At 51.0% G+C, this 24,319-nt stretch overlaps 2 protein-coding genes across 2 annotated transcripts in view; one reads left to right on the top strand and one right to left on the bottom strand.

Moving 5' to 3' along the window:
- The window catches only part of WWP2 (WW domain containing E3 ubiquitin protein ligase 2), a 35,118-nt gene extending 25,265 nt beyond the window's left edge, over positions 1 to 9,853 (top strand). The window contains exons 11-24 of the mRNA XM_050311197.1: positions 121 to 175; positions 1,854 to 1,935; positions 2,251 to 2,379; positions 2,483 to 2,561; positions 2,700 to 2,771; positions 2,865 to 2,953; positions 4,005 to 4,164; positions 5,147 to 5,280; positions 5,397 to 5,537; positions 6,068 to 6,188; positions 6,479 to 6,583; positions 6,721 to 6,817; positions 7,634 to 7,706; positions 7,902 to 9,853. Of these exons, the coding sequence (XP_050167154.1) occupies positions 121 to 175; positions 1,854 to 1,935; positions 2,251 to 2,379; positions 2,483 to 2,561; positions 2,700 to 2,771; positions 2,865 to 2,953; positions 4,005 to 4,164; positions 5,147 to 5,280; positions 5,397 to 5,537; positions 6,068 to 6,188; positions 6,479 to 6,583; positions 6,721 to 6,817; positions 7,634 to 7,706; positions 7,902 to 8,001 (1,437 nt within the window). The 3' untranslated portion in view covers positions 8,002 to 9,853. The remainder of the gene's footprint in view (positions 1 to 120; positions 176 to 1,853; positions 1,936 to 2,250; positions 2,380 to 2,482; positions 2,562 to 2,699; positions 2,772 to 2,864; positions 2,954 to 4,004; positions 4,165 to 5,146; positions 5,281 to 5,396; positions 5,538 to 6,067; positions 6,189 to 6,478; positions 6,584 to 6,720; positions 6,818 to 7,633; positions 7,707 to 7,901) is intronic.
- PSMD7 (proteasome 26S subunit, non-ATPase 7) lies at positions 9,805 to 13,370 on the bottom strand. Its single transcript, XM_050311199.1, has 7 exons — positions 13,191 to 13,370; positions 12,488 to 12,579; positions 12,119 to 12,211; positions 11,514 to 11,611; positions 11,160 to 11,240; positions 10,484 to 10,575; positions 9,805 to 10,289 (listed from the first exon to the last, which is right to left on the bottom strand). Exons 1-7 carry the CDS (start codon positions 13,262 to 13,264, stop codon positions 9,851 to 9,853), a joined length of 969 nt encoding a protein of 322 aa, XP_050167156.1. The 5' UTR covers positions 13,265 to 13,370; the 3' UTR covers positions 9,805 to 9,850.
- Between the last annotated feature and the right edge of the window lie 10,949 nt (positions 13,371 to 24,319).

Genomic DNA, 24,319 nt, shown 5'->3' with positions numbered 1-24,319 from the left:
GCTGAGGGCCAAGGGAGGTGAGTGGAAGCGAAGCTGGCCGGCTCACCTCAGCATTCCACTCTTCCCAGCCTCCCTACCCTGGGTTTTATTCCGTGTTTTTGCCTTCTCTGTTGTCTCTAGTCCTCCGGCGCCCCGTCCGACAATGATCCTCTCGGACCCCTTCCTCCTGGCTGGGGTAAGTACTGCACTGCCTCACCTGCCTGGCCCCAGTGGGGACACTCCGATGGGGACACTCTGGTCATGCCTGCAGGGAGCACGGTGCTGTCAGCGCTCCCTTGCTCCCATCCCTGGTGTGGTTGGGAAGGGTGGCCATGGAACCAACACTCCCCGTGCTCGGCTGCACGTGGGACTGAGTCTGCCTGTGATTAGCACAGTCTCTGATTTGAAATCCAGCTTTTTTCCCCCTTTTTTCCCCTTTTCCTGGAGGAGTTCCCAACCTCTCTCAGCTGCTGAATGCAAAAGTGCTTTTGATTGTTCTTTGGATGGTGGGAGAGTTTTAAGATCCAGCTCCTTGTCCCCAGACAGGCAGGGATCCATCCTGCTGCTGTGCTGCTTCCCGGGATGCTCTGCTGTGGTCTGTAGCAGGGCTGGGAGCTGGCAGGAACAGGGATGGCTGTTCCCCCATGGCCCAAACATCGTCTACCAGGACATTTAGAAATGTCCCTGTGCCACCCCCAGAGCAAAGAGACCCCCTCCATGGCAAGAGCATCCCTGGAGAGGGCAGGCTGGGATGCTTGTGGGTGCGGCTGGGCTGTGCTGTGCCAGGGAGGGCAGCAGAGGGGTTAAAACTGTGGGAGCTCGGAGCAGGACAGAGGGACCCAGGCTGCTCAGGGGGTCCCCAAGGGCAGGGTCTCCATGAGGGCAGTGCTGGATCCCTTGCTGGGTGTCCCACCTCCCATCAGCAAGGAGAAGAGACCCATCCCAGTGTCAGCTGGGCAGGCTGCATGGGGCTGAGCACCCTAGGATGGGTGGAGTCCCTGGGATGGATGAGGTCCATGGGGTCAGTGGGTTCCTCAGGATGGATGCAGTCCCAGTCACTGTACGTGGGGTCTGCCAGAGCCACAGTCTGGGAGTGAGACAGAGCGAGGGGGCGGTGGTGGCTGGAAGGTGACAGGGAGGTGACAGGAGTGTGCGTGCAGCGTGTCCCTGCCCTCATGGAGTGGAGCTGAGCTGTGGGAGTGACGCAGCACCTGGAGGACGAGGTGTGGGGAACGCAGTGGTGGGGAGGCTGTGAGTGGGTGTAGGGGGTGGTGTGGGCAGGTGAGGGACTGCAGGGATGGGTACAGGATCACCACTGGACCAGGGCACATGGTTCCCAGCCACAGCTAGGAGGCTTTCACCATTCCAAGTGTGCAAATAGTGCTGGAAGTGTTGAAAAGGGGTGCTCGGAGAAGTGTGTGAGGCTGCAGGTACAGAGGGGCTGGTGTGTGTGGTGGGGCTGTTTTGTGCCTGTGTGCAGCACAAGGAGAGGGTGCGTGTTTTCACACACGTGCAGTGCACAACCCAAGCACCAGCAGCAGGGCCATGCAGGGAGTTTGGGAAAGCACCTGTGGATCCACAGGGAAGGATGCTGGTGCATGTCTGAGGAGGCTGCATGTACCACCAAGGTGTGTGGTGAACACACCCCCTGTGCCAGCCTGGCATCCCACTGGGAGATCTTGCCTCTGCCCTGGCACCTCCTGCACACTGGCATTCCTGGAGTGAGGCAGCTTGGGCGTGTGGAAGGAATGTAGGGTTTATCCTGCCTTTTCCAAATGAGCTGGGGAGGTGAGATAAGGGAGCTGACAAACTTCCTGAGAAGGGGAAGGCTATCCCTGAGACTCCAGCTGACGCTTTCTCTTCCTTTCTCCTAGAGAAGAGACAGGACAATGGGCGCGTGTATTACGTGAACCACAACACCCGGACCACGCAGTGGGAAGACCCTCGCACGCAGGGGTAGGAGCTGGGGGGAGAGCTGGGGGAGGGAGCTCATGGTTTTGGAAGGTGCAGTTCTCCAGGGACCTGGCCCAGGCCTCCACTGAGGCCGCATCTCCCACAGATGGGGAGTGAAGCCCTAATAGTGCCCTGGCCATGGCCAAAGTGCTGCCCAGGCAGGACTCCTCTCTTGGAGTGCAGGCAGGTGCCAATCCCATGCCATGAATCCTTCCTTTTGCCTGGCATGGTGCTGCTGGCTGCAATAGGTCCCCAAGAGCTGCAGTTCAGGGGGCAGACACTTGAGGGGTCGCCTACTGATTCCTTGCTTGCCAACAGGATGATCCAGGAGCCGCCGCTGCCGCCCGGGTGGGAGATGAAGTACACGAATGAGAGCGTGCGGTACTTCGTGGACCACAACACCCGCACCACCACCTTCAAGGACCCACGCCCGGGCTTCGAGTCTGGGTAAGCTCCGCTCAGGCTTACTGAGCGGGGGAGCACACTGGGGCTCTGACATGAGGGTGCTTAGTGCAGGAGATGCTGACTGAGGCCCGTGCTGGTTTTGCAGGAGCAAGCACGGCGGCTCTCCAGGGGCGTATGACCGCAGCTTTCGCTGGAAATACCACCAGTTCCGCTTCCTCTGCCATGTGAGTGCAGCACCTGGAGGCCCCGGCGACTGCGGGGCTGGGTGGGTGGTGGTGGGTGCCCTGAGCCCGTGGCAGGTGTGGGTGAGGAGAGCCGCTGTGCCAGCCTCACACAGCCTTGTGCCTCTGCCTTGCCTGCAGTCAAACGCGCTGCCCAGCCATGTGAAGATCAGCGTGTCCCGACAGACACTCTTCGAGGACTCCTTCCAGCAGGTGAGGAGGTGCTGGGGCTGCAGAGCTGGTCATCTGTGGGGCTGGCCCTGGCCCAGGCTCCAGCCGTGGTGACACTGCCCTGCTCGTCCCCAGATCATGAACATGAAGCCGTACGACCTGCGGCGCCGGCTGTACATCATCATGCGCGGGGAGGAGGGCCTGGACTACGGTGGCATCGCCAGGTGAGCGCTGGCGTGCCAGGCCATGGGGCTGTACCCTGCCTGTGCCACGAGTCCACGAGGGCAGTGCAGGCACAGGGCAGCTGCACTTGGGGTCCCAGCCCATGGGCAGGGGAGTTCAGGGGTCTTCAAGTGGGAAACTGAGTTTTAGGAATGGCAGAACACCCTGAAAGCATCGCGTCAGCCTGTCCCTGGCACTGAGAGCCCTAGGGACCTGTCTGAGGTCTCCTGCTTTTCCCAGGTGTAGGGATGATGGGTTGAGTGGCCTCTTCTCCCCAGAGCCAACAGTCCCTGGTGTTCCCAGGACAGTTGGTGTGTGCCATGGAAGATGGGCTGTGACGTGGTTGCTACAGCCCCACTGCTGCCCCTGGGATGGTGTTAGCACAGGGCATGGGCTGTGCCTTGGCTAGAGGCGGGTCCTGTGTCCCCATGAGCCCCCTCCAGCTCTCTCGGGACATCTCCTCGCTCTGGGCTGGTGCTTTCCCTGCCCCATCCCCCCCGCTGTCCGTGGTGTGGTGCTGCCCCCGGCTCTGGTGCAGGGGCTCCTGCTCTCCGCTCTCTCCGTGTCCTGCCAGTGGTTTTACCCTATGGTAGGTTACGTCATGCTGTTCTACCACAGGGTAGAACCACGGACGGGATGCCGGGGCTGCCTCCGCATCCGAGGATTCCTGAATCTCTGCACGGCCGGGGGAGCAAAGCCAGGACTGTCGCGCTGCTCTGAGCTTGGCATGGGTTTCCTGAGGCAGCCTGTGTGGGACACTCAGTGCACAGCAGGGGGTGTGTGTGTATGTGTGTAACAGTCTGGGTGGGATGGAGCGTGTGGCACCTCCCTGATGCTCCGAGTGCAGCTTCCAGCAAAGTGGTGTCTCCAGAAACACTTCACAAACCCTGCACAGCACCCAGGGCGGGGGACACCCTTGCCCTGTCACACCAGGGCCCAATGCCTGCCCCAGCACCCTGAGGAGGTGGGCACTGGTTGGTGCAGGTGTGTGCAGGGGCACACACTGTCCCTCCCTGAGCCGCCCGTGACCGCATTCCCCTCGTCTCATCCCAGGGAATGGTTCTTCCTCCTTTCCCACGAGGTGCTCAACCCCATGTACTGCCTCTTCGAGTACGCGGGCAAGAACAACTACTGCCTGCAGATCAACCCGGCCTCCTCCATCAACCCCGACCACCTCACCTACTTCCGCTTCATCGGCCGCTTCATCGCCATGGTGAGAGCCTGGGGGTGGCACTGGGGGGGTTTTGTGTCCCCCCCACAGAGCAGGGGCCGGGCTGGGACAAGGGTGGGCAGTGGGGTGAAGGGCAGCCCCATGTGCCAGGGCTGTGCTGGGCTCAGCACTGTGTCCCTCCTTGAGCCCTTTCTCACCCAGGTGTGGGTCTGAGGAAAATGGGCCTTTGAGAGGGTGCTGTGGGGTGATGCAATTTAAATCCGGGGAATGACCGTGGGGCCAGAGGAGACCTGGTTTCCCAGGGTCTGTGTGGCGGGAATGGATGGCTCCAGGTCTTTGGCTGCCACCCCAGGTGCTGTCGGGTCTGCAGCTCCAGGGACTATTTTTAGCCCCAGCAGTGTGAGATTTTCCAGCTGCCCAAGCTCCGGAGCAACTCCTCCCATTTGTCTGATTCCCCAAGGCCAACTGAATACTGTGGTTTACCCAGCCCTGGGCTGCCAGAGGGGCTCTCAGGGCTCCCTGAGCCCAGGGAAGGGTCCCTGGCCCTCAGCCCTACGGGGTGTGTGTGGAGGCGGCTCCGGCCCCGCTGTCCTGCCCTGCCCTGCCCCGCCTCGCAGGACACCAATAAAACCCCAGACTATTACTCACCGCTGGGCCGTTCTAGACAAGCGTCTGCATTATTTTTGGCTGCCTTTGCCTCAGGGCTCCTGGAAGCCAGGGATTCAGGGAAGCCGCAGCACAGCTCTGTTTAAACAAGTACTCTTAATAGAGCTGGGAGTGGAGAGGGAGATGGGGTGGAATTTGTGGTGGGGAGGGAGAGGGGCTGTGAGCCCACCTGCCCCAGGCAGCGCTGTTGGGGGCAGCCCACTCCTCCCCGCCATGTGTGCCAGCTGTGAGCGAGGCCGCAGCTCAGGAACCGGGGAATGGATCCCTTTGCCCCTGTGGCTGCCCCAGGATGGAGCTTTGTCTCACCCCACGAGTCCTTCCCGGGCTCCCCATGATCTGGTGTCACCCCGTGCCCCAGGCTCTGTATCACGGGAAGTTCATCGACACTGGCTTCACGCTGCCCTTCTACAAGAGGATGCTCAACAAGCGGCCAACACTGAAGGACCTGGAGTCCATCGACCCTGAGTTTTACAACTCCATTGTCTGGACCAAGTGAGTGCCCTGTGCTCCTTCCTGTCCCGCTGTGGGCAGGCAAAGCTCTCCCCTTGGCCCCTCACTGCTGCTGCCAGTGCCTCCATCAGAAACCACATCCCCATGTCCCTGCACAGGGAGAACAGCCTGGAGGAGTGCGGCCTGGAGCTGTACTTCATCCAGGACATGGAGATCCTGGGCAAGGTGACCACCCACGAGCTGAAGGAGGGTGGTGAGAGCATCCGGGTGACAGAGGAGAACAAGGAGGAGTACATCATGTGAGTGGCCATCCCGAGGGTCCCGCTGGGTGCCTACCCCCGCCAGCTGCAGGAGTGGGAACGTGGGGCTTGGGACGTGGCCGCTTCCCTGGGCTACGTGGCCTGTGACAAGTCTGGGCTGGCGCTGTTGGCTGGGCTCTGCTGCGGTCTGGATTGCTGTGGGCTGGGTAGCTGCCAGGACTTTCAGGAAAGAGGAGAGGGGAGAGAGGGTGAGGCTGCTCTGCTGTCCCATGGCTGCTCACCCTCCCTGCCTGGGGTCTGCCAGGGCCAGGCACCAGTTGAGGCACGTGTTTTGCACCCCTGGACCTCCCAGAGGTGCTGGGCTGTGCTCAGGGCTGATGCTGCTCCTGGGCTTGAGGTCAGAGAGCAAAACCCAGCAGTGGGAATTGAGGGGAGCCCTGGTGATTTGAGGGACATCCTCTCCTCCTCCCCATGTTCCTGGGATGCTCCCTGTGGGTGGGAGGGAAGGTGGGGGTTCCCTGTGCTGTGCCAGCATCATTGTCTCTGTGCCCAACTCCCTGCCTTCCCAGGCTGCTGACGGACTGGAGGTTCACGAGAGGCGTGGAGGAGCAAACCAAGGCATTCTTGGATGGCTTCAATGAGGTGGTGCCTCTGGAGTGGCTGCGGTACTTCGACGAGAAGGAGCTGGAGGTGAGCTGGCACCTGGGATGGGGACGTGGATGTGGAATGGCACATGGTGACTCTGCTCACACTCTGTGCCCTCAGCTCTGCTGATGGGGGAACGGCTCCAGGTGTTGGATCTGCAGGTGGTTCCTTGGGTCTGTTAGCAAGGAAACATCTCATTAGAGGAGAGGAATTTCTCCCAGACACCTCAGTACCGGTGCCTGTGCTGGGTGAAGCCCAGCACTGGAGGAGACAGTGCTCAAAGTGTGGGTGCAGGGCCCCATGTGTGTCCACTGCTGACTGTCCCCTCTCCCCAGCTGATGCTGTGCGGGATGCAGGAGATCGACATGAACGACTGGCAGAAAAATACCATCTACAGGCACTACACCAAGAACAGCAAACAGATCCAGTGGTTCTGGCAGGTCAGTTCCACCACTGGCATGACCTGAGCCTGGCCGAGGGTGCAGGGTGTCTGTGGCAGGAGCTGTGCTGCAGGACAGGGCCCCAGGCTGGGCTGTGGGTTGGGGGTCACACCCTCACCTGCCATGTGCTGTCACAGGTGGTTAAAGAGATGGACAACGAGAAGAGGATCCGGCTGCTGCAGTTCGTGACAGGGACCTGCCGCCTGCCCGTCGGGGGCTTCGCAGAGCTCATCGGTGCGTTTGGGGTCTCAGCCTGGGCGGGGGGTCCTGGGGAGGGACCGGGCTGTCCCTGTCCGCAGCACAGAGCACATGGAAGCACGTGGGCAGTGAAGCATCTGCAAGGCCTGAGTGATCCAACCCAGTGTTGTGCCATTCCCAGATACATTCCTTGGCTGTGACTGGTGCTGCTATGGTTAACTTTGTCAGGCTGGTTTGTAATCTCATTCTGAATGAGATTGGATTTCTGATTTAATTTTGATTCTCGTGTGACAAAACCTCTTTCCCAGAAAACCACAGTATGGCATTATTCCACTCTCATCCTCTAATTTACTGCTTTTTGGGGTCTGTACCAGCCTTTCCCTGACTTTTCTGGCATGTGCATTCAGCTCACCAGCTCACTTAACCCACTCGGTTATTCTTGATGGAATATTAGCTTTTCCCACCCCCCTGGCACCTCTCCAGGATTCCCAATCTGTTAAAAAGCCACCTCGGTGACTCAGATTTCCTGAGCCAGGTCCTTTAAGTCTCGGGTGGACTGACACAATACTGAGAGCCTACAGATAAATAGGTTTGAGCACTTACTATGAAACCAGAGTGCTCGGAGATGGTGCTGCTGCCCATCTGTGCTGTGAATCTGCATTTTGCGTTCTCCTTTGGTTTTTGTACGTCCTCTCTGCAAACAGCCAGTGGTTGCTGCCATGGATTTATGCCCAGTGTGTCTCTGGGATCTCAGGGATGTGATGGTGGATCTGCTGGCTGGTAGTGCGTGGGAGGGATTTCTTTTTCATCTCCTGGTCATTTAATGAGCTTTACTGTGCTTGCCATTGACAGGCAGTAACGGGCCCCAGAAATTCTGCATTGATAAAGTTGGCAAAGAGACGTGGCTGCCGCGGAGCCACACGTGGTAAGTCACTGCCCCTTGGCCTGGCGGGAGCATGCAGGGACAGGGCTCTGCGGGGCTGCACAGGGCCCTAGGTGCTCCCCATCCCCTGGGATGTAGCTCCCATTCCTGGCTGTGCCTTTCAGTGCACTGGAAGGACCCTGCCATGGAGAGGGGGCTTGGGATCATGGCCCCTCACAGCCCCTGCTCTGTCCCCAGCTTCAACCGCCTGGATCTCCCTCCCTACAAGAGCTACGAACAGCTGAAGGAGAAGCTGCTTTACGCCATCGAGGAGACGGAAGGGTTTGGACAGGAGTGATGGAGCTTTGGTGCTTTTCTGGGGTGGGAGGGCCCCGGAGCGCTGCCGGCCCGCGCCGTGGAGCCCAGGCCGAGCCCTCTCCCGCAGACACTGTTGCTCTTGTTCCCAGGAGAGATCTGCACTGACACAGCCCTGGGGGAAGGGGGCTGCGTTTCCCTCCCTAAGGAAATCCGAGGTGTGATGGAGAGGTGGACGCAAGCACTTGGCTCGTGAAGGGCACGGGCTGGTGCAGAGGGTACGGGGCAAAGGCTGGGCCCTGGAGGCCGGCACAGGGGCCACAGAGGCTCCCCAGGCCCCCCTCGCAGACACCGTTACATGAGATCTGCTTTTGGCACAGACTCTTGTTTACCCTCATGTTTTCTGCCTTTTCATGGCATTTCAATAGCTGCAGGTGAGGCAGCTATCCAATGGCTCTTGGACTGACTTTTGGGCCCTATCCTGCACCCAGTAAAAGTAACAGAGACCCCCAAGGTGATGCTTCAGGGGGTCTTTGTACCACCTGAGCACCAGGAGGGCCCCTTCCTGTGCCAGAGCCAGGGCCTGGCTGTCCATATCTGTGACGTGTCCCATTTGCAGCCCACGGCCCCTGTGCAGTTGTATGTAACAGTGATGTGGTTTCTGCTCGGAGCTGGTGCTCCACAGCAGCCTCGGGGGCTCCGCCGGCCTTTGCTCTGATTGTGGGTTCTGCCCAAACTCCCTGTCCCTCTGTCGCTGGCTGGGCTGGTGGCAGGAGCTCATGGAGCTGCAGCAAGGGCAGGACCACCCGGATGTCACCTCTGCCACCACCTCTTCCTTGAGTGCGCGGGGAGGGGACAGACCCGGCATGCTGGTGTCCGTGGCATCTGGGAGCCCGTGGAGATGGAACACGGCACTGGCTCCAGGCTGGCACCGCCTGCTCTGCCGCGGCTTCGTGTGCAATAAACCATCAGCAGCTGCCGAGGTGTGCGAGTCCCGCGTCTGGGGGCGTCGTGTGTGTGTGTGTGTGTGTGTCCCAGGTCTGGGAGTGTCCTGTGTCTGTGTGTGTGTTTATGTGTCCTGGGTTTGTGCATGTCCTGGATCTTTGTGTCCCAGGTCCCTGTGTGTGCGTGCGCGTGCATATCCTGAGTTTGTGCATATCCTGGATCTGTGTGTCCCAGATCCATGTGTGTGTCCCAGGGCTGTGTGTCACATGGGGGGGTTGGGGCAGGATGGGTGCCTGGAGTGCAGCACCAGGGTCATGAATCCTTGGATTCTGTGTGTTGCTGTGTCAGCACTGACAGCCCAGGTACCTCCCAGGCTCACAGCACCTGCCCCCCTAGGAGCTGCTCAGCCCTGGCCAAGGGGGGACAGGGCCACCAGTGTTGTCCCCAGCGAGCTCCACAGCAGCCAGGGCAGGGCCACCCGGGCAGGGAGCACAGCTAGGGCCCCGCTGGCACAGAGCTGTCACATAGGATGTGGCCCCTGTGCCACACCCACAGGGGCCTTGGGCACAGAGGAGCCAGTTAAACACGGATGTCTGTGGTACATGAACTTGGCTAATGGCGATGGATTAGGTCTAGAACATGGGGATGTATAAACTGAGAGCCAACCGTGGGTGTGAGCTGAGACCAAAAAGCCCCTGAGGATGTATTGGGGGAAGGAAAAGTGCTGTGCTAAAAGTATAATCAAATCAAATAAAACCCCTCCCCCTGGCATCCCCCTGCCCCTGCCCTGTGCCCAGCCCTGCCCAGGTGGGACCTGCCCTGCCAGGTGCAGAGGGACAGAGCCAGTACTAGCAGAGAGCAGAGCGCTGAGCAGGCACAAAACACCCCAGCACTGAGGGACTTAGTTTACAAGTTTTTTAATTTACAAATAAAAAAACCTACACCTTTTACTTCTTCTCCTTTTTCTCCTCTTTCTTGCCATCGCTCTTCTCCTTGTCCTTCTCCTTCTCATCTTTCCTCTCCTTTTTACTTTCTTCCTTTTCCTGTCCTTCCTTCTTCTCCGCATCCCTGTTGGCAATCTTGTTGTTGATGAGGTTGTGCAGGGCCACGACCGAGCGGATGAGCGAGGCCAGGTACACCACCACCATCTGGTCGTTGGTCTTCAGGTAGAAGGCCTTGACAAACTCCTGCAGGTTCACGTCTGGGAGCAGGTTGAACACGTCCTGGAGGTGGTAGATGATCTGGTGGTTGATGGGCAGTTTGCCCATGGCTACTTTCTCTAGGTAGCTCCTGATGTCCAGAAGCTTGGAGTTCAGTCCCTTCAAGCCATGGACCTGGTTTGTGATCCGCTGGGACAGTGTTCCCACCGTGGTGTCCTTGATGTCCCTGGAACCCAGAGAGAATCAGGATTAGAACCTACCCTTGATCTTTCCAGCTCAGAGCAGTGAGAGCACAGCAGATGGAGGACAGGAATGAACCTCCCAGAACTGTGTTTAACAATCTCCACGTTTCTCCAGCCCCAGGAAGCTGGATGGAGCAGGGCACTGCAGTGCAAGGCTTCCCCACACCTCCACACTCACCGTAGCAGGTGTTCCACCCCAACTTCCTCAGCCTCCTCTGCTCCAATCTCGCTGGTCACGTGCTCAAAGGTCTTGGATGTTGGGGTACCATCCTGCCAAGAGACACACCATCAAACATGGAATTTTAGCCAGAGCATGAGGGACTGTACTAATGAAACCAGCAAAGCAGTTCCAGACAGACCACAAAGAATCTGAGGAATGGCTCTAGTTGGAGTTTCCTTGATTTCATCAGTGTCACCCACTGTCCCAGCAATTTATCGTGCTCTGGATAGTGTCCAGTTACTGCATTTTGCTGGTCTGTGCCTGGGTGGGAGCAATGGAAATTCTCACTAAATACCACAATTACTTCTCTCTTCCCTGATCCAACCTTGTTATGTTTTGGGGGAGCAGCTTCTTCTCCATAGCAAAGGCCTCAGAAAGGCAAAATGACCCTATTTTTTTACCTACGTCCAGAATGAATTCATATTAAACAATTAGCGCTGACTCACTGTGGGGTGGTTTGTCTGCACAGGGCTGCAAGTGATGAGTTGGTGTTGCTCAAGCCTGACCCACCTCCTCAGCACTGGCAGGTGCAGAATGGGCACACCTGAGCACACGTGCAGGCAAACAACACCTACAAGTGACATCCTAAAAGCGCTCCCATCTGTGACTCTTATTTTACATGGTAAACACTCACATCGTGAACTTCTTCCACAGAGATATAGGCTTCTGTGGGCAGCCCCAGGTCCTTTGGCTTCACGTCAATGATCACCAGCACCTGAGGGAGAGAAAAAATGCTTTGGAAAACCAGATTTCAGTCAAAGAGTAGAGAAAAAATACCCAAGTCAGTGCTTCCCTCCTCAGCGCTGTCATGGGGCTCCTCACTTCAGGCACTGAGACAAGACTTTGAGTACAAAGACTCTTGATCTCAGTTCCACAATAACTTTACAACCACCATGTTGTGTTACCACAAGGGTGGAGGCCAAGGGTTCCCAGATGCCTGTTTTAGGGAAAGAGAGAGAAAAACAACTCCAAAGCAGGTCCAACTTACAGAGTTGGGGCAGTATCTCTTCATCAGTTCATTGATGGCAATGTCATTCTTGTGCAGTTTCGGGCCTGTGTGGTACCACCCCACAATTCTTTCTCTAGCTGAGCAAAAGCAAAAAAGGATTTGAAATCAGAACTGTGGGGAGACCCCAGCAGAGAGACTTGGATCAGCAAACTGAGGGTGAAAATCTGATCTGTGTAAAGAGGGGGAAATGAATTACAAGGCACTTTGGGGGATGAAGAGCTCCCCAGTCGCACTCACTGCCCACACCTACAACTTCACTTCTGGCTCCTGAACTAAGCTGGATATTTAATTTTATTAATTAATTAATATTATTAATTTTATAGCTATCAGGATCTGACAGTTTGGACCTCTGAGATGCAAGTACCCATCCCTGGAAATGTTCAAAAACATGTGGATGTGGCACGTGGGGACAGGGTTTAGTGATGAACATGGTATTGGTGCTGGGCTAGCAGTTGGATTGTGATCTTAAAGGTCTTTTCCAACCTTAATGATTCTGTGATTTTATGATTAATATGAATTCACTTTTCCCTACTCCCCAAAGTTTTTTGAAGTGTATCCCTGATTGACAGAAGAGCACAACTCACCGTTGACCTTCTTAAACATTCCATACATGTTCTCCAGATAGTCGTGGTCTAGGAACCACACAGTATCATCTTTGTCATCCTCATCAAAAGGTACTGGGAATAAAACAAAACATTAAGGTTTAAGAATCGAACTGCCAGAATGAATGTGTTTATTAAAATGTCATATTTTGGTTATTTTTGGCTGCCAGAGGAGAGTGGGATTTAATTAGGAGTGTTTTTGAAAGCCGATTGTATTTGTTGTTGGATATGGGCTGATATGCAGAGGGAGGAAAAAAATCTGTGCTCTGCCAGGATGGCTCCAAAACTCCAGCACAATCCACCTGCCAAAGAATTCAGTGGGTTTGGGAGGGGCAGGATGCTCAAACTCACCTGCGAAACTGTTGGACACATCCAGGATCTTTTTCTGCCACGATCCCAGCAGCACTCCGACCACTCGCTTCTGATTTCCCACTTTTCCTATTCTAAATGGACAAAAGACTTTCAGTCCCTACCTCAAAAAAGGAAGTAAGGAATGGGGCCTCCTGTGCACAGGGTAAACAGTGAATGTTTAGTAGACAAAGTGTTCTGGTTGTTTTGTCACTGATGGTGTTTGCAGACAGAGAAAGGCGTTTTGGTGCTCTCGGAACCAAACCTGGTCCCCCCGGGAGGGCAAAAGGTCCGATGTCACCAGCGGGGGTCGTGACCCCACACGGGGCTGTGAACAGCGGCCGGCTCCTCATCCCGTGTCACCCTCACACCGCGGCTCGGCCACCTCCGCAGATTTGGGGCTTTATTGCCGACATTAAAACCACTCGGCACCGGCGCGAGGGAGTGGAATTAGGCCCGAATTACCCGGGAAGTCGGAGGCACCGGGTCCCTTCACGGCCCTGGGTCCCTCCCGCTCCCCCGGCTCCCCCTCACTGCCCGGGATCGCCTTGATCCGCCCGGCCCGGGGCCCCCGACACCCCCGCGTCCCCACACGCTCCCCCGGGGCCCCTCACGGTCCCGGGTCCCCTCAGGGTCCCGCTCTCCCCGCTCCCCTCCCGGCCCGGCCGTGACTCAGCGCCGCGGCACTGCTCCCGCCCGGTAGCACCTGTTGAAGTGATCGACGACGCTGAGCAGCACCAGCGGGTGCACGACCACCCTGTCCACGGCCAGCTCCGGCATGGCTCCCACTCCGCCGGCCCCGCTCGGCCCGACCCCGCACCAGGCCCGACCGCGGCCCCGCGCCTTCAGCCCGCCCCGCGCGCCCAGCCTGCCCCGCGCGGGGCGGGGCCGCCATCTTGGGGAGGGCGCTGGGCCCGCCGCCATCTTGGGAGGGTTCCGCCGCCATCTTGAGAGGGCACCGTTGCCATCTTGAGAAGGTACAGTCGCCATCTTGAGAAGGCCCTGACGCCATCTTGGGGCAGCGCCGTGGCCCCGCCCCGAGGTGAGGGAAAGGGCGGGAAGGGGGCGGCTCTGAGCTGAGGGCTCTGGTCGCGTGCGCGGATTCCTTCCCTTCCCTTCCCTTCCCCTTTTTCCTTTTCTCCCCTGTTTGTCCCCCCTTTTTTCTCTCCCTTTCCTCCCCTGTCTGCCCTTCTTTCCCCCCCCTTTCCCCTCCGTTTCCTTTCCTTTCCCTCTCCTCCCTCCCCTTTTCTCCACTTTTTTCCCTCCTTTCCTCCCCCTTCCACCTCTTTTCCCCCTTATCTCCTCCGTCCCCCCCCCTCCCTCCTTTCCTCCCACTTTCTCTCCCCTTCTCCCGTCCTTCCCCCCTACACTTCTCCCCCTTTTCCCCTTTCCTCCCCTTCCCCTCCACTGAGTGGTCCCAGGACGGTGTTTTTGGGGCTCTCAGCCTTCCCCGGCCCCCTCGGCTCCTCCCGTGGAACATGAGGGTGTGTTTGCCTCTCCCAGGTGTAGGAGTCTCCATGACCTCTCAGAAAGTGAGGAATCCCTCAGGATGATGCTGTGGCAATCCCAGCCCTGCCACCATTTGCTAGCCCCTGACAGAGAGAAAGTGACAATTCCAGGTTTAATCCTCCCCTTCCAGGTGTGCTCCGGTCCCTGCCCCTGCGACCCGGCCTGGAAAAGCTCCACCACCTTCTGCCCCTCGTCCCAGAGCCTCAGAGACGTCTGGGACCCCGGTGCCTCAGCGATAAAAGGCCACGCAAATAGGTAGAAATCTTTGTGTTTGGTTTCTTCCAAGGGGACAGTGTCAGGCAAAGCCAGCATCCCTCAGCCTCTCATATTTTGTAAGGGTTTTTCCTCCCAAGTACACTTTTCCTCCCAACTACACGTTTCCTCCACGTAAAGGAGAAACAGGCTCAAGTGAGACTTTGGAGAAGGGTTTTTGCACCTCAAGAGCAGGAGCTGACACAGAACTTGTTTTTTATTTGTTGCAAGAAAATACTACCGGGGGCTGTTACTCTTGAGTCTACATGGAGGAATTATTAATACGAAAAATATTATCAAAGTTGTTGAGGATAATTCACAGTTTTAAAAGCATTAGTACCCCTTGTTTTCTACACTTTCCCTGCATTTTTTGCATATTTATATATATATAGGTAGTATTTTGATATTTCAAAATACCAAATGGTATTTTAAGTGAAATTGAAAGTGTTGTGGGTTTGTTCAGCATTTTAAAACTTCACAGATTTCGGCAAAAGCAGCATTAATTTACAAGCCCTGCAGCATCTGAGACCTCTTGTGGAGTTTTAAGTCGTTGCATCTTTTACTGTTGCTGCTTTAAAAAGAAAGAATCTCTGGTGGAGTTTCCAGAGGGTTTTTTTTCCCAGCAGAGGGGGATATCTGACCGTGGGATTCGAGCACCCCCAGTGCTCTTGTCGCTTGTTTTATCAATATACATATAAAACTCAATGTTCAAATTAACTAGTTCAATAAGTAATTTAGCTCATTGATTTTCGGGCATATCCTAAGTGCCATTACAAGCTACGGATATTTTAAATGCCATTACCTAATAGAAGGAATGTTTTAAGCACCTTTTATTGATTTTATTACTGCTTTATTTTGCTGTCTTGGTTTAAAAAATCATTTTAACCACTCTGTCATCGAGAAGAAATATATCGTTGGTGAAATACAGTCAATTTCCTAAAAACCTTTGACATCGTTAAATAAGGGATTACAGTTGTTAAATCACGTCGGGCAGTGCCGGAGGGACAGCGAGGGATGAGCTGGGGCCGGTGGGCAGGGCTGTGCTGACCTCTGCCACCCCGGCTCCGCGTGGGACAGTCCCGCTCCAGGGCTGCTCCAGGCTCCTCCAGCACTCACAGCGTGCCGGGAGGGTGTGGGAGGATCCCACAGCACAGCCCAGAGACAATTACGGGGCATTTCAGTGACCTGCTGTGGCTTTTTGTTGAAAATTACTCCCTAACTTGGCGCGTTTGAAGTTTGATTTGCTGGATTGTGTTGCTGGGAGTTGGGTGTATTGATGTTGTGCACAAAAGGAGTAAATTGAGGCAGCTCCCAGGGATTTCAGTCCCTTCCCAGCTCTGAGCAGATTATCAGAATTATTGAGCTAATCAGCTGGCAGATGCAGGCTGGGGATTCCGGCAATGCGGCGCTTAATCAAAGAATTGAAAAGTAAGTAATGAATGTTGGTGCTCAATAAAAGGCAGCTAATGAGGTGATTGAGCTGTGGAGTGGCAAACATCAATACTGAGGGATGATCCAGCTCCAGAGTGCTGAGCTGGAGCCCAGAGCTGAGAGGTTCTACCCTACCCGAGCACTGGCACCTCACCTGGCGCGGGCAGGGAGGGAGGGAGGGAACTGCGTTTTGTTCTATTAAGTGGAACAAGTGATTCCATCAGTAATTGTTGGGCTTTAATTTTGTTAAAAAAACCCCAACCAAACCCTCCACACAACCCCCAGACTTACACAGAACTGTTTTCAGAGGTTTAAGACTGGTTTCCAAATATAAAAAAATAAGAATAAATCATCATAAAGTAGTTTAAAAATCAAATTAATCATTATAAGTGTTAAATCAGCTTCTAAGTGCCTTGATAAGCCCTAGGGGGAGTGGGGAGGGGGCTGTGTCTGTGTCCTGGTCAGGGGGTACCAGGAATGCACTGCTAAAGGAGGTTTGTTTGCACCAAGTGAACACGAGGAACGTGAAACTTCCTTTGGAATCCTCTTTTGCCCTGATCCTCTTCCTTGGTTAGATGCTGTAGACTCTCCTCAAGTGCCAGGTTGTTCTGACTGGTGACACAGGGGACACCTTTGTGTTCTTTCCAGTGATGAGAAAAAGATCCATGGGAATAATCCATGCAGCTGGGAAATGTTGTTATGATCCTAATCCTAAATGACTCTTATTAATGCTCCTTTAATACTGGTTGTTTTTGTTTTTTAGGAAAAACCTTACTTTATTTTTCCTAGATTGGGACTTAACACTTAGAGACCATGTCCACTAACATGTATTTTCCTTGAGGTGCCTTCTAAAATGTGTTTAAATCCATCAGGAGAAGCTGGGCTTTCTCCAGACCTGTTGATAGTTTGGCACATTATACCTTTGTGCTCCCAGTTTGAACAGGAAATATATTTATTTCCCTATAAATATGTTTAGCTTTGTCCAAATAAGTGTAGTTTCCTGTTAAGATTTCCTTGTCCAGGGTGTGCCATAAACTAGTTTAGAAGGAACATTGCTGCCTGGAATTGAGCAAGGATAATGCAAGCCATGGAAGCAGAACAGAAAGCCACCACCACATTAATTGTGATTTATTTTGGTTAAAGTGTCATTCAGTGATGTGCTGGCACTGTCAGTACATGATGGCCTGAGCCAAACTGCAGTTTCCTTCTGAACACCTCCAAATAACCATTATTTACCCCAAATATCTGTTCTAGGATGTCATCTCTAAAGCAAATTATTAAATCTGTCATTACAAATGGATCTATTTGCTTGCTGATAAGAGTTTTCCATATTTGTGTAGTAGTAATTTATTTCTTTGTTTCCCTATAGAGTGCTGTCGCTTGACCAAAGCTCTGTGTGTATATATATGTATATATATGTATATATATAGAATTAAATACATGTATATAAAGTAGAACTCATGTTACTGATCACAACTGGTCCATCTGTGAACATTATTATTGTTTCTGCCTTTTGTACCTGGGGGGTAACAGGTGACTGAGATAATCCTGCCCTTTCTCTAAAAGTGGGATTTTGATAACTTCGGATGTCAAATCATCACTTTCTTTAGTTAAAAATCGGAAGTATTGTCAACATGTCATATCAAACTATGGAAAGTATTTAATGTTTTATATTCTGTGCATCTGATTTTGTTGCCCTGTCCAGACATCACAGAACATAGAAACACCAAAAATAAGGCTTTTTCATAACTAAGTCCTGACTCTAATTTTCTATTTCAATACAGAGTGATTTCCTTATGTTATTCTGGTCCCTTTGCTACAAAATGATTAAAAAAAATAGTGGAAATAAACAGTTAAAAAAAGCAAGCACAACAGGTTCTAGTCATAGTCATTTTTCCACACCTTGAGGACTAGCAAATTCTTTAATATGAGATTTTATTTGTACAAAGCAAAACTTCAAACCCACTCCAAAGCTTTCTTATTAAGTGCTGTCAGTGCGGTGATTTACAGGGGCAATAAAGATCTAGAGGGGGCACATTCATCACGGGGTTCAGCGCACCAGGAGCCATTTTCTGCAGTGCTAAAGCCAAGTGATAAAATGAATTCTTTTGTTCTATAACCAAGACACATTCCCTGGGTTTTGTTTTTTGTTTTTGTTTTTTTTTTTTTAAATGTGTGTTGGACTCCTTGGCTCGTAGTTTGGCCATGTTCCTGTAATGCATTTATAAATAATGAAAAATTGGTCTCATGCAGATGTGATGATGCATCTGGCAAAACCCACTGTCTGAAAGATAGGAACTTGCTTTCTACTTTGGCTTATTCACTAACTTTTCTCCAGTGTTGATTCTTGGAGGAGTTTTTAACAGCACCTTCCAAACTAGATGGTTTGAGGGGTTTTGTTTGGTGTGATGTTCTTTTTTTATTATTTTCTTAAGGTGATTCTATACCTCTCTGCCAAGCTGAAAGAATTCTGGTTAGGAAGTAATAAAAAAGTATTTAAAATAAAGAGGCATGTTCATGGGGTATAGTGTGATTTGGAAAGCTTCACTTGCTTCCTCTATTTCTAAAGTTGTGTTTGAGTGACTTTGGGGAGGCTCTTCTGTAACGTGCGTGGAGAGAGAAGCTGTGCTTCTTGTCCGGAGCCAGATGTTGCTGTTGGTGTGGGCGCTGCCCAGCCCTGCTGGGGGAGGAACTATTGGCCAGAGTCGGTGTCCCTGTGTGTGAGCAACGGGCTCAGAATCCCACTGTACACTGAGTATGAAAAAAGGGAATTCTGGTTTTTCCCTATAAAAATGCCGCCACCTACGGGCTATGCCTGGAAGTTCTGGAAAGCCATATCACACTCAGCTCTGTGGTGGTGTTGCACGGGCACTGAGACAGAAGTAGGAGAACCACGTTGCAAAAAGTGCTTTCCAGTATAATTCTGAGTGTCTTTAACTGTAAATGTAAACCTGTGTGAAGTTGCAGCAATGTTGTGGTTTCAGTTGGGCTGCTGCCATAACCTGTACCATGGGCAGGGACACCTTCCACTAGACCCGGTCACTCCAAACCCCATCGAACATGGCCTTGGGCACTTCCAGGGGTCTTGCCAGAGCTGTTTATTGATCTCGGGTAAATGCTTTTCAGCTGTCCAGGGTGTGTGGGACCAGCTCTGCACTCACTGTGTTGTACATTCGATAGTGTGGAAGTGGCACTGGTGCTACTGCCCCCCAACCCTTGTGCCTGGGAAAGGGTGTGACAGAAATCACAGCGTTTGTTTGGCTGACTCGGAGCAGTTACTTACCCAGAGCACAGCCACAAACTCCCACCAAGGTGGCTGTACTGGCTGCTGGAAAATAAGAGCTTCAGTTGACTCAAAAAAGGGATTTTGCAGATCTTTTTGCTGTAATTTTATGTTGGCAATTGAAATTTAGCAAGGAAAGCCGTGGTCTAGGAGGCTTTTTGCAGAGCTGTGTATGTTACTGCTGATACTTTTATTGCAAAACCTTTAGTCTCTGATATTTAAGGTCAGAAACTGTAAGTGTGTGTGTGCGCTATTCTTTTTTAACCCTGGGGCCTCTTATACTGTAGTGTCATGAAAGATCCTAAAGCTTTGAGGGGAAAAAAATGGAAATACTTCATTTTATGAAGCAGTTTTGGGGTCAGTTTTTCTGAAATGAATGCTTTTATGTTGGATAGTTTAAAGCCCATCTGTTAACTGAAACCAAGCCTAAGTGAAGTTGCAGTTGTGTTTCCTATTAGTCTTGTATCTTTCCTATTAGTCATGTATGAAAGAATACAGAGCCATCCAGCAGAATTCCAAACAAAAATGGAAAAAGCAGATGGTGAAACTGTGGTCTTGTTGCTTTTCTTTTACAGGAGCGAGTAATTATTAATGGATCACAAAAATACTGTTAGAGTAGTTCTGTAAAGTGTTACCAGAGTCCCTGCTCAAGGTGTCCTTCTGATCATTGCATATTGCAGGTGAAAATTGTCTTATTTCACTCAGAGACACTGAAGAGGGTTTGAAAAATAGATCATGGATGTTATGTCTGGAAGCCTACAGTGAAAGATAAAATACACAATTTTAAATAGTTAAGCACTGCAAGTCTCTCAGGGCTCATTTATTATGTTGTCATGGTGAGCAAGGAATAAAAAAATAAAATAAAAAGGCTGTTCCTTGGGTAGTTGGTACTTAGGGGCAGTTTTCTTTTACAAGGGTTCCACGCTGGCTTAAAGAAAGATCTTGGAGAAAAAGAACAAACTTTATTTTTCAAATAAATTCAGCTAAGAGCTCACAGCCTTCCGTGACACTGCACTGAATTATTATTAGTGTACACTGCTGGGAGAGTAACACTCACTGCTGTTTAACGACAGTGTCCTTCCATGGAATTTCAGAGAGGCAGTGGGAAAAGGAAAGGCAGAGTTGAGTGCTGAGGCAGAGGGAACCCATCCAGCTGGAGCCGGGTCCTGTATCAGGGCTTCGAGGAGGGACGCTGAACACGTTCTGTGCGTGCAGGTCCATGTAAATTGGTTGTAAAATTCTTAATGTGTGTGTGAAGCAGGAGGTCCTCCCTTCCCTGAATAACATCTTCTTAAGTGTATTTCTTGCAGACTTTTTCTTTTCCATTCTTACCTTGCATCCAAACATGGGGAATGTACGAAGTTGTGTTTATGCAAAGCTCTGTTTGTCATGGACAGGAGATGTTAATTTTTTTCCTGACTTCTGTCCTAATGGAAGGTCATGGTTGCATTTGTTATGAGTTTAAAATAGTTGGGAATTGTGTCCAGGCTATCCCAGCAAGGTTCCCTGGCTGTGAAAAGTGGTGTTCTATAGAGTTCATCCATTCTCAGATTCCAATGATAGTCTCTTTAATTTCCCTTTGCTCCTGTTGGATCGTAGAAAAGGTTAATTAGTTATCCACTGAGCTTGATAAAAAAGGATTTTTTTTTTTTTTTTTTTTTTAGAATATAATATTAAAAGATGTTCTATTGGGGTATGAAGGTAACGCCACAAGGGGGTACTATAATTTTATCAAATTTGCCTTAGTAACTTGTTTTATTAAGGTACAGTGCTTACAGCCTGCAGAGTTAATTTTAGTATGCTAATACACCACAGCAAGTTGGAAACTTAAATAAAATGATACACTTAATTTAAATTTAGAGAAGGTAGAGAAGCTTAGGAAGGTCACCTGTATGTTACACTGAGACTGCATATAGGCTTGGCAGATGTAAAGTGGGTTTCCCAGTGCAGGCTCTGGGAGATCCCAGCGTGTTCTGCACTGACCTTTGTGGGAGAATGTTAATACAGCTCTGCAAAAACTGCCTTCTCTGAAAAGTGTTTTCATGTGAGAAAAAACCCTTTCCTCTCTCAGCTGACTTAGATGTGTGTGTGGGTTAATGGTTTTAACACCTCTATGGAGGTGGATGTTTATTAGGACTTTTTTTTTTAAATGGAAAAATGCATCCTCTGGCATTCCTCTGTTCGTGGAGTAATTACTCTTGATTAAAATACATTGCCATGACTCTGGGTGAGGGAAGGTGGGTGGGTGTTAAATCTCCAGGGCAGCTGTGGGGAACATGAGAAGGAGGGGGTAGAGCTGCTACCAGTAGTCCCTGTTGTCTTTGGAGGTTTGGATGAGCTCCAGAGAGCCAAGCTAGAAAACAGGGAAGAAATAATGTGTCAATAGAACACATGAGATAAGTATTTTCTCCTAATTTCTACAGAAGAGAACGAATTTGTCATTCCTGTGATCCTGTTGAGTGAGTTTTGCTCTCATTAGGAGGTTCCTGAGATCACTGTTTCCCCCCAGGATATGGAAAACCAGATTGCACGTCAACAAACCAGTCCAGAGGCTGGTTTGCCAGGGACACTAATTGGCAATGATGTAATGACAGGGGATTTTCCAAATGCTTTTCAAGATGTTTTCAGTGGCTGTTTGCAGTGTGTTACTGAAATCCTCACATAACATCGGTGTGTATTGGAGAACTTGGTCTCCAGTGGCCAAAAAGTGGCCTGGTCGGGATGTTCCGTGGTCATTCCTTGGCTTTGTGTGCAAGATGCACCCAAGGAGCATCATCAGAACATCATTAATTAAAAGCTGTAACCTCAGTGTTCTGCATCTTCCCCACAAAGACCAGGAGGCTGGAGTCATGGACATTTGAGTGCCAACAGAAGGCTTTCATTTCCCTGGGTCTGAGCTTTGTCTTGCTTTGGAAAGCTGCAGGTAAAATATGGCAAAATTGGGAGTTCTGGTGAGAATGTTTAGTCACAGAAACCTCACAGGTAACTTTATTCCAAGAAAAAAGCAAATGAGTGCATTCTAGATTTGTACAACAAATTAGTGGTATTGAATTATCAAATTATATGCACAATTAAATTTTTATTAAATAAGGAATAGCATATGCAATATTATGCTAATCTTGTGCAGTATAACAAGTTTGTAAGTTTAACACACCGTGCGCTGAGCCTCTGCTCTCCGGGGACTCGTTTGAGACGTAGGGCATTCAGCAATTGAAAAGGAAATTAGAAAATGAGTCACTTGAGTAATTTAAACATGCAAATAAGCGTCCCAACTGTGGTGATACCAGATTTAGCTGAATTTACTCGGGCTGCTTTGGCTTTATCACCCTAATTATTCCAGCTTTGTGTCAGGCTTAAGAAAGCAGGAAGCCAGAATTCTCTGTTACAGAAGTTTCTTATGGTGCTGTGTTATTGCACTGTGTGTTCGCTAACGCACTCACTGGGAAAAACTTATTCCAAGGGTTTTTTCCCTGCTAATTAGCAGAACAAAGGCAATCAGGACTGTTCTGTCACCAGAGACTTGAACAGGCTTGGATTTTATGTACCAGGCTGAGTGAGGTACAATGCACGTATGTTCTGATAGCAAATGTACAGTACAGCTAAGGGAATTCCTGTGCTGGAGCCCCTCAAGGATTCAGTAAAAATTACCTGTTTAGGTAATGATTTTTTTTCTCAGAGCCATCTCCTTGTGTGGTTTCAATGTTAAAACATAGCTGGCTCCGTGAAAAGATCAATTATTTTAGAAATCTTATCTACAAGCAACTAGTTGCGAGAGGAATGCTGATGGAAATAAGCACGTGACCCAGCTGCACATGCAGGGTTGTTTTCAGGCTTGTGTTAATATTAAAAGAATGTTAATATAAAACATTAGGATAAGAAATCAGAGGCTAGTCTCCACCTCCATGAAGCCCAGGAGCTCCTGCTGAGCTGTGCAAGTACAGAAGTTCTGTGATTAAACTGATTTAGCCCTTATTATTGGCATTTGGGTGACTATTTTGAAGATGTAAGATTTATTTTTTTAAAGGTATCTTGGTGATAAAATGCTGAAAGTCTAACAGGCATTTCTTCTTAGTTTTTTGGCATAGCTCTTTAAATTTTTTCCCTCAGGAAGTGCACAGAACACCACCATTTTTCACATGAATAAATGGAAATAATCTTTTCAGCCATGGATGCTTCTTAATATTAGTTGAAAGTAAAGTCACACACAAGGCTTGTAGTCTATAAAGAAGGTGAGAAAACAAATAAGAGCAAGTGTTAATTCATGTACACAGAATTCGTGTCTGCACAGCAGGTGAAAATGCTACATTAATGCTGGAAATATCTGTCCTGCTGTGTAGTTTTCCTTCCTTTTTATTACTTCAGTGTTTGGTCTCGTATGAATGCACCGTACTTATTTGCATGTTATCACGGCGGATTCCTCTTTGCTTCTAGTTATCCATATAAAGAGAGAGATGCTCCACATGACCTCAAGAAAGTATTCAGATGAAATACTGTCTTAAAATATCTTGGGTTTCACAGCACAGTGTATATATACATAAATTTTATTTTTAGTCAAGGTTATTAATTGCACACAAAAATGCCAACTAAGAAGAGTGTTGGTAAAGTGTAATGTCAAACACTTCTAATTATGGGAATGTCAGAGGCAGGGGTCAGTTGGAATGTCCACGAGATTAAATAGAGAATTATCTCAGCTGTGTGGCTCAAACACTGAGCACCCGTGTTTGAGGGACGACCAGCCCTGGCCGTGGTCCCACTACGGAGCTCCGTAATGCCTGTGTTCACCAGGAGACCCAGATCTTCCTCTGGGCAGGGACAAGGATGGACAGTCCCTGCTTTTTGGGAGTATCTGCTCACTGTTCAGTCCTGTTCTCACTGAAACCTTGAGCTGTATGTCCAAGTGAGCCTGTTTCCAGTAAAAACAGTCTTGCCTTGTTGTCCTGGGAATGCAACATCCTCATGAAATACAAGAGGAACTGAATGTGATCGATGTTGTGCTCTGTGTTTGGGCTGGATGTTTGTCTGCCCCTGTTATTAATGCTTTTTGGGCTGGCATGAGTGGTGCTGGAGTAATCTTTAGTGCTCTCCCCCCACTGTGGCTAACGCACTCCATGGGCTGCACATTCCTGCTGGAGTGGTCAGTGTGAGCGTGACCTCCTGGTGAATGCTCCTCCCAGTGCTGAAGAGCAAGTCATTTGCATGATGCAGTTAAAGGGAGCAGTTTGTAATGAGCCAAATGCTTGGAGAGATCTCTTGCGAGAGTCAGAGCATGGCACAGCAGCTCAGGGAAGCTCTTGAGCAGTGTTGGCCATGCAGGACGTGTGAGCTGCTATGTTGGTGCTGGCCGGGGGAGCCTGTGAAGC

This window comes from Myiozetetes cayanensis, unplaced genomic scaffold (assembly GCF_022539395.1).
Source record: "Myiozetetes cayanensis isolate MyiCay16 unplaced genomic scaffold, myiCay2020 scf16, whole genome shotgun sequence".
Taxonomy (NCBI): domain Eukaryota; kingdom Metazoa; phylum Chordata; class Aves; order Passeriformes; family Tyrannidae; genus Myiozetetes; species Myiozetetes cayanensis.
The sequence above is the reverse complement of the archived record's forward strand: the minus strand, read 5'-3'. Positions and strand labels throughout refer to the sequence as shown.